The following is a 14,708-nucleotide window of genomic DNA, read 5'->3' on the forward strand; positions in this document are numbered from 1 at the left end:
ATCAACAAGGTTGAGGTTACGGATATGAAAGTAGCTTGGATGAATGCAGGTACTAGTAGATGGGAACAATGGCAGGAGGGTGTCCACAATGAGGAAATCAAAGAAAAATCGGGAATGAACTCTATAGCTGTAGCAGTCAGGACGAACAGGCTTAGATGGTGGGGTCATGTTACACGCATGGGAGAAGCAAGGTTACCCAAGAGACTCATGCGTTTAGCAGTAGAGGGTAGGAGGAGTCGGGGCAGACCAAGGAAAAGGTACCTGGATTCGGTTAAGAATGATTTTGAAGTAATAGGTTTAACATGAGAAGAGGCACCAATGTTAGCACTGAATAGGGGATCGTGGAGGAATTTTATAAGGAGGCTATGCTCCGGACTGAACGCTGAAAGGCATAATCAGTATTAAATGATGATGATGATGATAATATATTACTTGTGCACAAACTACAGGACGATGGGGTCTGGACTCCCCAGTATGAAGTAAAATATCTATTTTGCAAGTTGAATGTATGAAATCTTATCATTGCTCTCGTTAGTTATTTTACTGTGTGAATTGATTGCCAGAGGCACAGTTAGTAGTACTCTAAAAGACGTACAAGGACTTCAACTGCTGAGAAACATGCGGGCAATGATGATAGCTTACCAGCTGCAAAAGAATTCTCATTAAAGCTTCAGATTTACGAAATTAGGGTACAATCACATGAAATCTACTGCGATCTGTCGTACCTACAAAAACAGTTTATTTATTTTTTGTAATGGTTTACAAAACTATGTAAGTATTTAGTAAGTTAACGAAGAGATATTTTAGATAACAATTACACCATAATTCGATATACGGCACCAAACAGGCTCTGTCTTGAGCCCTGAATAAAAATGCAGATACTGCGGTCTTTTACTCCATAAAGGTGCGAGTTTCCTTTTCGCTGAGCCTTACTGACAACTTTTGGTGCGTGAGGTTACGTAGATGAATTAACACTAGCTTTCTTTTTATGCAGCGCATTCCAGAAATCCATCCTCTCCTTGAACAAATTTTCCTTGATTGCAAGTCCATCGTTCGTGATCTCCAGGTATTGGCAGTGGTCCGCACTCACCGCAGGCCAAGACACAGGGATAATATCGTCGCCTCCTGGTGTTGGATTCCTGAAAACGATCAGAAATTGCACGATGTAACTACGAAATCGCATCTTAAATGCATACCAAAAGACGATTATGTACCAGTTCATAGGAGAAAAAAGTAGACAGTCAAACCAGTAAAAAAGTCTGTACTCAATATGAAAATTAAATAAGGAATAGAAATAAGTTTAAGTAGTTCACCCAGTCTTAGCGAAATTGGTCCAGAGTTTAGTCATTCTGGCGATGACTCTTCCCTCTACAGTATTCGGTGCACTGGGCTTCAGAAGTCCAAAGCGAAACAGGTACGGGATATCATCACCGTGACAAGCTCCTGCACATAAAAACATTTTCTCTCACAGTCACTTCTTTAAGCTGATGTGTGATTCCACATAATGGTGAAACACGATCGATCAGTGCCACTAGGTAACACAATTCACGTGGAAACTCACCCAGTACAGTAACCTCCTCCCACATAGGTGCACATCTGTTTATCCTCAAAGCGATTTATTTTTACTGTCTATCAAGCAACGCAAAGTTTCACAAAAAGGAATGCGATTTATACAGAACAAAGGCTCTTCTCGAACAACTTTTCTTCCACTAAGCTTTTAGTGTTTTAATTTATTTACAACCGAACTCGAAACAACTCTGGCTTTATCGTCAGGCGCCTCAGCATCACTATTGTGTGATGTACCGGATCAAGTACATCCTATTAACGCGTCCCTTAAACCCTTGTTTCGTAACTTCATACCACTGGCAGATTTCTAATCCGTGCAACAGCAAAATAGAACTGTTCCTTTCTCCCGCATACAATGAAAGTTTAATTTATGCACTTGTCAAGTGAGTTATTTACAGTTTTCATATTACAAACAATTACACTAAATGCTTTCACTTTTCCTTTTTTCTAGACAGAAATATGAGGTCAACTCCAGGAACTAGAAAAGAAAATAATTAATAACCATGTAAACGAGTAGTAGAGGTTTACGGCAAGCTTTTCATTTACGTGGTCTTGGTTATGTACCATTGGTATGTTTCACTCATGAGAATGAAGCGCTATTAGGTATATCGAACCGGATATCTCCGAAATATTTGGATTTGGTCGAAGGTATGTAAAAGTCCGTACCAAAAGAGGACAAAAAGGTTCTGGTCAGTTATGAAATTTTACGAACTATATTGCAGCATGGAGAGACAAGTACATCACAATTTAAAAAAAAATGGTGGATAGCAGCTTTAATTATAAATCATACCTATTCCGCTGTGTTGATGATGTGTTACAGAGATGCTAGATTATTTACTATCACCATGGTAGGTTTTGCTCGAAGGAATAGTAACGGAGGAATATATCACGATTCAGCAATCAAACACATACACGCTTTTAATATTACATTTTCATAGAGATTAATTTACGATGAGAATATCAGCCATTTTCCATATTATTTTATTGCGGATCAAACGCTACTTTTGTCACAGTAGTTAATGAGACAATACTAAGGAAAATTAGGTAATGTGAAAGTATTTTAAACTGTAAGTTCAGCAGATAAATCAATACCTTTCATTGTGCGTTTCCAATGGCGTCAGAGAAAAATACCAAAAATTTATTTAACCTGCTTCCCAAAAAGGCACTTAGCGTTTGGAAATGAGGACCCCGTGTGTAGCACTCCATCTGATCACAAAGCAAGTATCTCCCAAGCCACCCGCGGCCAACTTCCGTCAAAAACGAGTTCCATTTGAGTAGCTCAGTACGCTGAGGGGTCTTATCTCTAACCGCGGACCCGGCGATAATAATTCATACGGTTTATTGTCAACATAATATTGTGAATGTCAACTAGCCAGGTTGATCATTAATTTAAGTCATGCATTTAACTTGTTAAAGTAGAATATCCACCGTGAACTACATGCCAAGTATGATCACACTTCAGCAGAGGTTGTTCCAGTGGAACGTGATTTGTTGACAACATACCCGCTAAGCACCCTCTGCCGGTAGCCAACAGGAGCCATCGGAGAGATATCGCGAGGTGTCTGTTGGTCGCCGTGCAAAGTCTTGTTTCCAGGCGCAAAATCTCTCTGGCCTCGGCTGTCATCCAGAAATGATGTGATTCTTCTCCTATGTCGTTGTTCAGACTTTATTCCAACATAAAATTAGCTCCTGCTGCTCTCAGAGCAACCTGCGCGCGCCTGTCTCTATTCCGTACACTGAATGCCTGTGTGTTATTTTTAATCAACGCTTTCGTTTCAAAATTGTTTCAGACACCCATTTCCTCCTACAACCATATCATGTCTTCCCTGCATCTGTACAATATGCTGCTATTGCAATTATGTCGTACTGGGAATTCTCCCACACCAGTGAAATGGTTGTAGTACTGAATGTATAATGTGTTACCAATAGAATTAAAATCTGCTAGCTTCTCTGATTGGACATTTGAACTCCAACTTCATCTCAACAGTCTGAACTGTATGGAGAAATACAACGAAGGCTTACAGAACAAAGAGTAGCGCAAGCAAGTTGTTGGTGTTTAGTACAGAACACAATCACAATGCTATTCACAAACACTGTTCAAAAGATCGACTGCATATAGATAATCTGATAATGAGTCGAACGAATTACTTTGTAATGTGCTGTTTCCACTCGTTCACCCGTTTTCATTCCTCTCCACATTATATGTTCGTCACCACGCTTTTAAATTTAAATGTGAAACTACACTCCTGGCCATTAAAATTGCTACACCACGAACATGACGTGCTACATACGTGAAATTTAACCGACAGGAAGAAGATGCTATGATATGCTAATGATTAGCTTTTCAGAGCATTCACACAAGGTTGGCGCCGGTGACGACACCTACAACTTGCTGACATGAGGAAAGTTTCCAGCCGATTTCTCATACACAAACAGCCGTTGACCGGCGTTGCATGGTGAAACGTTGTTGTAACGCCTTGTGTAAGGGGGAGGAATGCGTACCATAACGTTTCCGACTTTGATAAAGGTCGGAGTGTAGCCTATCGCGATTGTGGTTTATCGTATAGCGACATTGCCGCTTGCGTTGGACAAGATCCAATGACTGTTAGCAGAATATGGAATCGGTGGATTCAAGAGAGTAATACGGAACGCCGTGCTGGATCCCAACGGCCTCGTTTCACTAGCAGTCGAGATGACAGGCATCTTATCCGCATGGCTGTAACGGATCGTGCAGCCACGTCTCGATCCCTGACAAGACAAGACAACAACCATCTGCACGAACACTTCGACGACGTTTGCAGCAGCATGGACTATCAGCTTGGATGCCTTGGCTGCGGTTACCCTTCACTCTGCATCACAGACAGGAGCGCCTGCGATGGTGTACTCAACGACGAACCTGGGTGTACGAATGGCAAAACGTCATTTTTTCGGATGAATCCAGGTTCTGTTTGCAGCATAATGATGGTCGTATCCGTGTTTGGCGACATCGCGGTGAACGCACATTGGAAGCGTGTATTAGTCATCACGATACTGGCGTATCACTCGGCGTAATGGTATAGGGTGCCACTGCTTAGACGTCTCTGTCACCTCTTGTTCGCATTGGCAGCCTTTTGAACAGTGGACGTTACATTTTAGATGTGTTACGACTCGTGGCTACACCCTTCATTCCATCCCTCCGAAACTCTACATTTCAGCAGGATAATGCTCGACCGCATGTTGCAGGTCCTGTACGGGCCTTTCTGGATACAGAAAATGTTCGACTGCTGCCCTGGCCAGCACATTCTTCAGATCTCTCATCAATTAAACGTCTGGTCCTTGGTGGCCGAGCAAGTGACTCGTCACAATACGCCAGTCACTACTCTTGATGAACTGTGGTATCGTGTTGAAGCTCCATGGGCAGCTGTACCTGTACACGCCATCCGAGCGCTGTTTGACTCAATGCCAGGCGTGTCAAGGCCGTTATTACGGCCAGAGGTGGACGTTCTAGGTACTGATTTCTCAGGATCTATGCACCTAAATTGAGTGAAGATGTAATCACATTTCAGTTCAAGGATAATATATCTGTCCAATTAATACTCATCATCATCTGCATTTCTTCTTGGTATAGCAATTTTAATGGCCATAGTTTATGTTACTAAACAGAGACGAGCCATGCGGGGGAAAACGATCTACTCAGCTGGACGCATCTAAAGTGACCTACTTTAGTCTTCCAAACAAGATGAGCATAAGGGACGATTAGACTTTTGTCATCAATGAGGTCATTTGAGAAGGAGCATGAGGTCGGATTGGAGGAAGGGAAGGAAACGGCTATGTCCTTTCGATATACATCATCCCTTCACACACTGTTTTCTATTGAAGAGAATTACTGAAAATTATTATTAGTCTGGATGAGCGGTGGAGGTTGTTCTCGCAACTATGCATGTGGTAGCCGAATTGTACGCAATGTTTCGCCTAAGATTTACAAATTCTATAGGTGCTCAATATACAGCCTAAATCAGTACATTGTCTAAACAAGGCGCGTTGAATAACACATTTTGTCGTTGCGTTTAGAAGAAACATTCCTACGGCGAGAATATCGTTTTCTTTTGTGTGTGCTCAAAATAATCTACAGTTTGGACTTGCGAAGAGATGGGATAAAGAGAGGTACTCAATGTGGGGAAGAACCAATGTAGAGCGCAATGTTCCATCTCTTAATGTTAATGCATCGCTGCTGTAAATAGTGCGCTCAGGTAAGGTATGACTGAATGAAGAGCTGCAGAAATAAACTGGCTACTACGAAAGAGGATGAATAGTATGTAAGAAAGCAGGTTACGCACGCCGTCTCACGCTAAGAAGCAACAACAGTGACGTATTGTCAGACGAGAGTACATGTTTCTGGTGTCCTATAGAAAACAGTTCTGTTGCGGTACTAATAAGAGGTGCAACACTCTGTGGGAGTGAAATGATTCTGAACTTGAAACGTACTAAAAATTTTAAGTACGCCAACTAGTACGATTCTTGTGCGCAAACCGTCTAAATTGCCTACAGGTTCACCGTGAAACACTGCCAGTACATCGCGACCAAATGTTATGTCCATCCAATAGTAGGGAAATTGTGCCAATAATTTGCCCTGGATCGCAAAAGCGTGGGTGATTCTGAGCCGAAAGGGAAGAAAATATTGCACCATTGTGTTTGCATCTTTTCGGCAAACTGACAGAACTACGGGGGGAAAGAGATATTACAATGATGAGGACGTTCGCACAGCGGTTTTTTATTGGCTTGTCTACTACACTGAAAAACAGTGTCATGTATTGTCTCCCTTTGACGTGTACTCCAGCAATCAATAAAAGTTACTCAGCTTATCATAATAATGTCCGATTTACAGTACTTTCTGTAGTACACTCACAGTTGCCGGAGATTACAAGTCCATATGTTTTACATTCTTGTGGCGAAGTATCGCAACGCGGAAACGTACAACACAGAGCTACTTTCTCCCTCTCCCTCTCTCTCACTCACTCACTCAAACACACACACACACACACACACACACACACACACACACACACACACACACACACTTATTAGCCGAAATTGCAATGCCTATGAGAACTGCGCCGTTTATTTACCAGATGAAAAAACAGTATTTTATCCTGAAACCAATACCTTTGTATTTCGAGGCTCCGAACATCTTCTTCAAAATGTTGAGTTTCGTGTCGACATCGAAGAGATAGAAGTAGACGGGTTGCGCTGCAGGAACTGAAGCATGCAACCTGGCGACTTCCAGCGCTGTGTACACGAAAACGGGGTCTCCTCGTAACTGTAACACATGAAAACACATCTATCGTATTTTTGGTTGGTTGGTTTGTTTGGGAGAGGAGACCAGACAGCGAGGTCATCAGTCTCATCGGATTAGGGAAGGACGAGGAAGGAAGTCGGCGGTGCCCTTTCAAAGCAACAGTCCCGGCATTTGCCTGGAGCGCTTTAGGGAAATCACGCAAAACCTAAATCAGGATGGCCGGACGCGGGATTGAATCGTCGTCCTCCCGAATGCGATCGCATTGTTTCGCAGGACTGAGGTTTGGAGTTTCTCATAGGTCAAGGAAATTCTGTAATATACTTAGAAGTAAGTATTTACTCTCGTAAATTGTCTGTCGTCAGCAGTACATATTTTCATTGTCACTGCCCCAGTGACTCTGTTTGCTGGAAACCTCATCGTGTAAATTGTCTTGTGTGAACAATACTCTAAGGAAAAAAAAGTTTAAGAATACGAATTTATCATTAACTACTACCGTGTGTTTAACTCCCATCAGGGTCCGTCAATTTTGCTCGGGTACTAGCTGTGTTGAGGATTGTGGCAGTACACTTCTACTGGATATGAAAGCGTAACGCCTGTCATGAGGACAAATTGTCAAATTGTTTGAAAGTAAATCTCTTTAAAGCTAGGTTTACCAGTCTTCAGGAAATAGTAAGTTTCATAAATAAATTATAAGTAATAAATTAATTAATATTGTATTTTTTCAGTTTTATAACCTAATTCATTTTGGTTGTTTCCGTCGTTCATGTTTAAATTTTCTATTTTAACACATTTATTTAAAAATACATTTACCTTGATTAACTACTTTTTCTCAAACATTGCTTACACCTAACAGAAAAGAACTTCGCTCTTTACTGAAAACTTGACTAAATTCAATTTGGTTTTCAGTAAAGAACGTATTTGATACAGTGTTGATGCAAAACAAACGATTGCTTGTATTATCTGCCAGTACTACGTACATTTATAATAGTGGCATATCAGTTGTTTATGTTGTTAGTGCTAATAAAATTAATAGCTGATTGCGGGAACAACATTAGTCCACGTTTTTGTGATTCTGAGTTAAGTGTTTATTTCCCTGTTCTGACTCTCCCTCTAGCTAATTAATGCAGGAATAACATTTTTCCAACACTTTTAGTGGAAGAAATGAGATTCCGAAGTTACGTGAGAGGAGAAACAACACTTGTCGATATCTATTGCTATTTCTACGACCAACGTTCGCTAGTCTGCTGCCTCATATTAACTCCTTACTGCTGCGTTTTTGGATTGTTAGACACCATGATGGAATGTATGAATGTAGATGTTGGCGGTGAAAGTTTAAAGAGGAAAAAGGTGTAAAGAATGTTTAGTATCAACGTGGAATCATAGGAAGGTCGCGAACTAAATATTTAGACTACGGAAAATACAGTGGAAAATTAGTTTAAAAAAACATTATGATAATGAAGGTTAAGTATAATTAAAGAAATAAACTAATAATTTATTGTTACTGAAGTATCTGTATGATTTTGTGCATGTAGTCAGTAAAGGTTTGGAAGAATTCGTGAACAGGAAAGAAATGAAATATTTTCACGTTTCTACGACCTGACATCAAAGGATGCACACTATTCTTATCTTCAAGGATTGGCTTATGTAGGTAAAATTTTTTGAAGGCGAGGAAGAGTACCGGAAGGAGTTAACAGCAAACCAAGGTGCAACAGCTTTCAATATTTCATTACTTCCAGCACTGGACGATCAGAGGTGTGCAAGAAAGTTTTCATATGTATCGTTGGCGTCCCAAGCCAAAGGGTCAGGAGGATAACCAATCTACTTTCTTGTGAAAAGTCCACTTCTAATTAGAGGGCTAAAAATACATCAGGAAATCAAATAAGCGGTGCAGAAATAAGCATGGTTATTGATATCATAAATTCCATTATGACACCAGGGGACATTTTTATTTAGGTAGGCTACTGAATGTCAAAATCATTTGAGAATACTGCGTCCCAAGCAAATAATGTAAAATACGACTTTTTATCTGAAAATATTCAAAGAAAGGTTTTCACTTTCATTTCGTCGTCCCCAAGCTGACAAATACGGAACTTGTGAAGTGCTTAAAAAAAATTGAACAAGATACTAAATGAAAAAAAGATGGTTCTGCTATAGAACTGATGGACCATAAATGTTGGGCATCAAAATTTTCTTCTCATATTCGTGATGGAAAAGAAATGTGTCAAAAAGAGGGTGATGTTTCAGATAATGCCATAGATTTTACGCACAGTCTGTCCCTTTATAGCGTGCCAGTTGAAGAAGTATGCTACCTCTGGTAACTCAATTTTTGTTTTCAATATCCATTAACTCAAAACAGGACATGGAAAATGGTGTATTTACGATGAAGGTGTCACAAAAAAGAGTCCTGATTAAGTCTGTACTGGACTTTACCGAAATGAGTTGCCACCAAACAAAAACTTTCTTAGACGTAATAAGAATAAAACTATCGTAAGGTTCCTGTGGCAGTTGTAGTTTACAAGAGTTTTGTCACGGTTAGTTACTGTTTTCCGGTCAGTGACCATTTGCTCCTCCCATGTGACAGGGACTTCACGTCATTAAGAAGAAAATCTGAGCTCTCGGCAGGCTTTATAGGACACGCAGTTTGTAGTACTTGTTACTGGAAGTGCCTTACAAAAATACCTGGTTAAAGTTGTTTCAACAGACAATTATAGCATTCAGAATTGGTGACCAGATAATTACAAACGCAGTTTCCAGTCTTAAGAATCAGTGAACAGTAAAGTACTCTCAAGAAATAAGAAATAGTCTTTCACTGTATAGGAATTCATGGAATGTGAATATAAAAGTGAGTGTTGTGGAACTGTCACAGTAAACTGCACATTGGAGGCCTACTGAGGCACCTTTTGCGTTTACTTATTGATTTAAACGCAACAGTGGTTCTACCCACTGCGACATCATGCGAAAACTTTGCTTCATTAAGCGGCAATAAAAGAGCTGATCCCAAGAAACTGGAGTCATGTATCACTGAAGAGCACATTTCCTTTTATAGAGCACCCTACAACTGAGTTTTACTGGCCTAAAAAGATCCTGACAATAAATGCTAAATATGGGGATAGGCAATATTTTACCAAGCATTCTCTTTCATTGACTGTATTCAGTAATTAAATGTTGGTGTTCAGAACCTGTATGTAAACTTAAAAACAGTTTTGATATGGAGAAACAATAACCCTGGAGCTCAGAACCATCATGTAGCCTCACTATACAAGTTTTTGTGATCAAATTAATAAATTTTTAAAGAAACTGATGAGTAACACGGAACTGCATTTGGAAAAAGTAACTGATTTCAGGAACAACACATGTCCACCAAAATAACGTATGAAAATAACTGTGTAATCACGAAGTTGAAAATGGTGTCTGGATTTCACCAGAAAATGTATCTTTCTAAGTATAACTGAACTGACAAAGTCTTAAATAAACATATTTTTCCATTTTTCTCAAAAGCAACATGCATGGAATAGCGCTGTTTCTGCAATCAATGATTCTGCGAGTGGGGTTGGGTAGAAATGCTCTTCTACGTAAGTATCCCCGTGAAAAGTTTGAGAAGACCTACTGTGCAATATTTGAATATTTGTCTGCATAGAAGTGATTATGAATAGAAAATGCAGTTTCAGTTTGTTGATCGCTGTTTTATGTTCTCAGAGTTACCAGTTTCGGGCAGTGATACCTATTATCTGATCTGTTAAAAAACATATAGAGTAAATGAAAATTGGGTTCTGATCCTTCGTTTACAATATTACAAAGCTAAAGAGTTTCTAGTTATTTACAATACCATATATTTACATATTTAAATATATCTAAATATTTACAATATTTAGATACAGCATTCACGTAGTAACAGGATATTCAGTCTCAACGAAAATATTCCCAGTTCAACTGTAATATACTGTAGCCAGCTCATATACTGTAACTTTATATAATAAATTTAAAAGAAATTTCATCGGTATAAAAATGCTTTAGTGTTACTGAGAAGAGAAGTGACCTCGATTGCTCACATACACACGAAATGTGCTTAGAATATAAATCCCTCACACCAAAAACAGCGGTATAAGCGATCCGCATTCTAAGCCGCGTCTTACCACGGAAATTATTTGAATGATCATCTATTAAATGTCTAAGACAGCACATTGGTAAAACAAAGAAATGAAATATCGATACAATAGAATAAAAAAACTACAATGTCAATGTCATGACTTATTACTATATTTCACTCTTCTAGAATAATTGGTCAATTTGAACAACAAATTTTTTCTACTGGCCTGAAAATGTTACACAGCAACTAAGACTTCGAAGTGCAGGTGTGGGATTTCAGTGAAGTGGCCAGGGCAAAAGATTAACATAGTGATATGCGTAACTACAGGCCAATCTAATAATATGTTTGGTAAAGGGCAGGTTATAACAGTGCCATGCCAGTATCATCATCTGAAAATGTAACTCGTGTGTCGTTTGGTACAAGCCGGCTTGAATCCAGAACGTGAAAAACTGTATTTAGTGCGCTGCGTATATTTTACTGTTCCACTTTGCCTTGACCACTTCATTGAAACCTCACACTTGTACTTGGAAGACGCGATAGCGATGCAAAGTCTATTTTTCAGATAGCGCAACTATTTTAAGCAGTGGTAAATGTAGCAACAACTTACGACAACAAGCCGTCCGTTGTGGCCGAGCGGTTCTAGGTGCTTCAGTCCGGAACCGCGTGACTGCTACGGTCGCTGGTTCGAATCCTGCCTCGGGCATGGATGTGTGTGATGTCCTTAGGTTAGTAAGGTTTAAGTAGTTCTATGTTCTAGGGGCCGGATAACCTCTGATGTTAAGTGCTCAGAGCCATTTGCCCATTTTTTACTACAACAGAATATGTGTGATTTTCATCTTATTATATCGATATTTTGTTCCTTTGCTTTACAAAAGTTCGTCTCTTAGACCTTATACAGATGATCAGTCTAATACCTCTCGTGTTATGAAACGTGTTTTTGCGTGCGAATGGCTCATGCTAGTGCTTTAGCACTGTCTAAGCCCATTTTCGTTCGGTTGTGAGAGTTCGAAGTCACATTCTTTACTAGTGGTCTCTGTACGTACTAATAGATTTAAAAATGGAACCTGGAGATAATTTGTGTAATAAACATTCCAGAATATTTAAGCTCAGACACTAAAGAGGTGTTCCTAGATTGAAAAACGTATTTTATTAAGGGGTATCAGTTACAAACGTTTTAGCATGTCAGCCCCTTCTTTTCCATTAACTGCATATAAGCCAGGCCATACTGACAAGTACAAGGTTTCCAGCGAAAGGGTCCCTGAGTACAGAATTAGAAATCTTGAAAATTAAGATCGATAGGTGAGTGCAAACGATATGTTTATTGTGAAAGCTGAAAGAATTTTATGCGGAAGTTACGAAACTGTTCGAAAAGTTGCTACCAAATGGCGCTGTAACAGCAACGTGTAGTGCCTATAAATAGTGCTGCGTAGCTTCGAGGGAGCAGTTCCACCACTGTAATGTTGAAGCAGGTTAGCGAACTGAAGGAAGAGACTGAAATCATGTATTCCACTTAACAATTTGTTTTTATGGTAGTGGAGTACTATAGACTAAAACACACTCCTGTCGCAAAAAGGTGCAGTTTTCAAACGCGACAGAATGTACCAAACGAATCCCACACGAAACCATTCGCAAATTCTTCGCCAGATTCCGACGGAATGGCTGTACGGTTGGTGATGTAGCGGGGAATATTGGCACCAGTAAAACTGTTGTTTAGTCCTAAAAATGTCGCCAAGATTTCTGTGATTATTCAGCGAAATCCAATGAGAGCAGCCCGAAGAATTGCAGCAGAGATTGGTTCGAAGCGTTTCAGCACGCATAAAGTACTGAGACGGATCGTACACATGTTTCCACTCAACATCCAAAGCTGTCAAACAATACTTGTACAAGCCGTGCAACAGTCAGATGACTTTGCAAAACAACATTCTGACAATGATTCCTAATGAAAGATTTGACGCTGGTGACACCTGGTTCACAGATAAAGTACTCGCACCTGAATGGCTGTGCGAATACACAAATTTAGCGATTGTGGGGTTCCCAAAATCCCTTTTTGTGTGAAGCGAAATCACTGTATTCTCCAGAGTTTACTATTTAAGCTGCGGTATACAGCACAGGCATTACTGGCCATTTTCCAGTACGAGAAATCATCACTAATGACTGTTTTGCTGCAATTTTGATACAATATATCGCCACACAGCTGGCTAGCTGGCTGCCAGTTCACATCGCAAGGAACAGGTGCTTCGTTTTGTTCATGAATACTTCGGGAATAGAGTCATTGCGTTGCATTTTTGCAAATTTATATAGGGCGTTCAAAATGTTTTGCACAGTCGTCTCTAAATTTTTTTTCTTTTGCATGAGGAGAATGAGATTTTTTGTGAACATACTTGTTGGAACATTTAGGTATAAGTTGGTATATAAAAGTATTTTGTTTTATTTACAGGTGAGCCATAATGGACCGTGAAGTAGAAGTCAGTTACTCTTCAAGACTGACGGTGACTCTGCCACATGGGTTCATAGGATGTTTCTATCTGTTTATGGGGAGGACACAGTTGATCGCAGCAATATCCAGAGCTGGTTGCAGAGGTTTAAAGAAGGTGGTGTCTCTCTACTGGACAACCCACGATGCGGTAGACCATCGACGGCAGTGAGTGATCCGAATAAGGAGACCATTGATCAAATCATTCAAAATGAAAGATGTGTGTCTACACGTCAGCTTGCTGAAATGACTCATTTGTCATTGGGTAGTGTGGTATCACTGGTACAGTCACTAGGTTACAGAAAAATCAGTGCACGTTGGGTGCCTAGATTACTGAAAAGAGAGAACGATGTGGAAGAATGTGTGCGAGGGTCTCTTGAAAACCTTTACTGAAGAAGGGAAACAGTGTTTTGACGGCGTCATTATCCAGGATGATGCATGGTTATTTTTGTCCGAACCTGAGAGCAAAACCCAGTCCATGGAGTGGCGTCATCCAGGTTCGCCTAGGAAGAAAAAGCAAGACTTTCACGAACAGCAGGCCGAAAGATAATGGCCTCCATCTTCTGGGATCAGTGTGGTATCCTTTTCATTGACTTTTTGGAACCTGGCTCCACAATTGAGACTGTTACTGTTTGTCGTTGGACAAGCTGCGACGTGCTATCAAAGCCCACAGATCACAGCTTTAGGGTCAGCTCATCAGACTACACCACGACAAAGCCAAACCCCATACAGCCGTTATGACGCAGGAGAAAATAAGGAAAATGGGTGGAAAAATTGTTCCTCATCCTCCCTCGGACTTGACTCCATGTGATTTTTACCTCTTTGGTCGCCTGAAGGCACACCTGTGCGTTAGAAGATTTGATAGTGAGAAAGACCTTATTTCCTATATCAAGCCATGGAGTAGAAGTCAATCCCCAGAATTTTATTAAAGTGCATTTACATCATGGAAAGGACGTTGGGCCAGATGCGTCACAGCTGATGGAGGCTACATTGAGTAGGCTCAGTGTACAGCTAAATGTTCCAAGTATTTCACAAAAAAATTCATTCTCCTCCTGTAAAAAATAAAAAAGTTAGAGACGACCGTGTAAAATTTTTGAATGCCCTTTACTTGCGAAGAGATGGAATGGCCTCAAAATTCGCCCGATGTGACTCCTTGTGACTACTTTTAGTGGAGCACATCGAAAGACACTGCCTAATGGAACCGTCCCATCACGCGGGACGAGCTCCAATCGGTAATCTGTGAGACATCTGAATGCATTTTTCGAGGCACTATAGAATGTGATGGCAATTTCATTGTTCGCTTGCGC

At 40.2% G+C, this 14,708-nt stretch overlaps 1 protein-coding gene across 1 annotated transcript in view; it reads right to left on the reverse strand.

Moving 5' to 3' along the window:
* Positions 1-717: 717 nt before the first annotated feature.
* Positions 718-14,708, reverse strand: part of LOC126332842 (esterase E4-like) — a 98,957-nt gene continuing 84,966 nt past the window's right edge. Inside the window, exons 8-10 of the mRNA XM_049996686.1 lie at positions 6,709-6,862; positions 1,314-1,443; positions 718-1,139 (exon numbers count right to left, since the gene is read on the reverse strand). Of these exons, the coding sequence (XP_049852643.1) occupies positions 956-1,139; positions 1,314-1,443; positions 6,709-6,862 (468 nt within the window). The 3' untranslated portion in view covers positions 718-955. The remainder of the gene's footprint in view (positions 1,140-1,313; positions 1,444-6,708; positions 6,863-14,708) is intronic.

This window comes from Schistocerca gregaria, chromosome 2, assembly GCF_023897955.1.
Source record: "Schistocerca gregaria isolate iqSchGreg1 chromosome 2, iqSchGreg1.2, whole genome shotgun sequence".
Taxonomy (NCBI): Eukaryota; Metazoa; Arthropoda; class Insecta; order Orthoptera; family Acrididae; genus Schistocerca; species Schistocerca gregaria.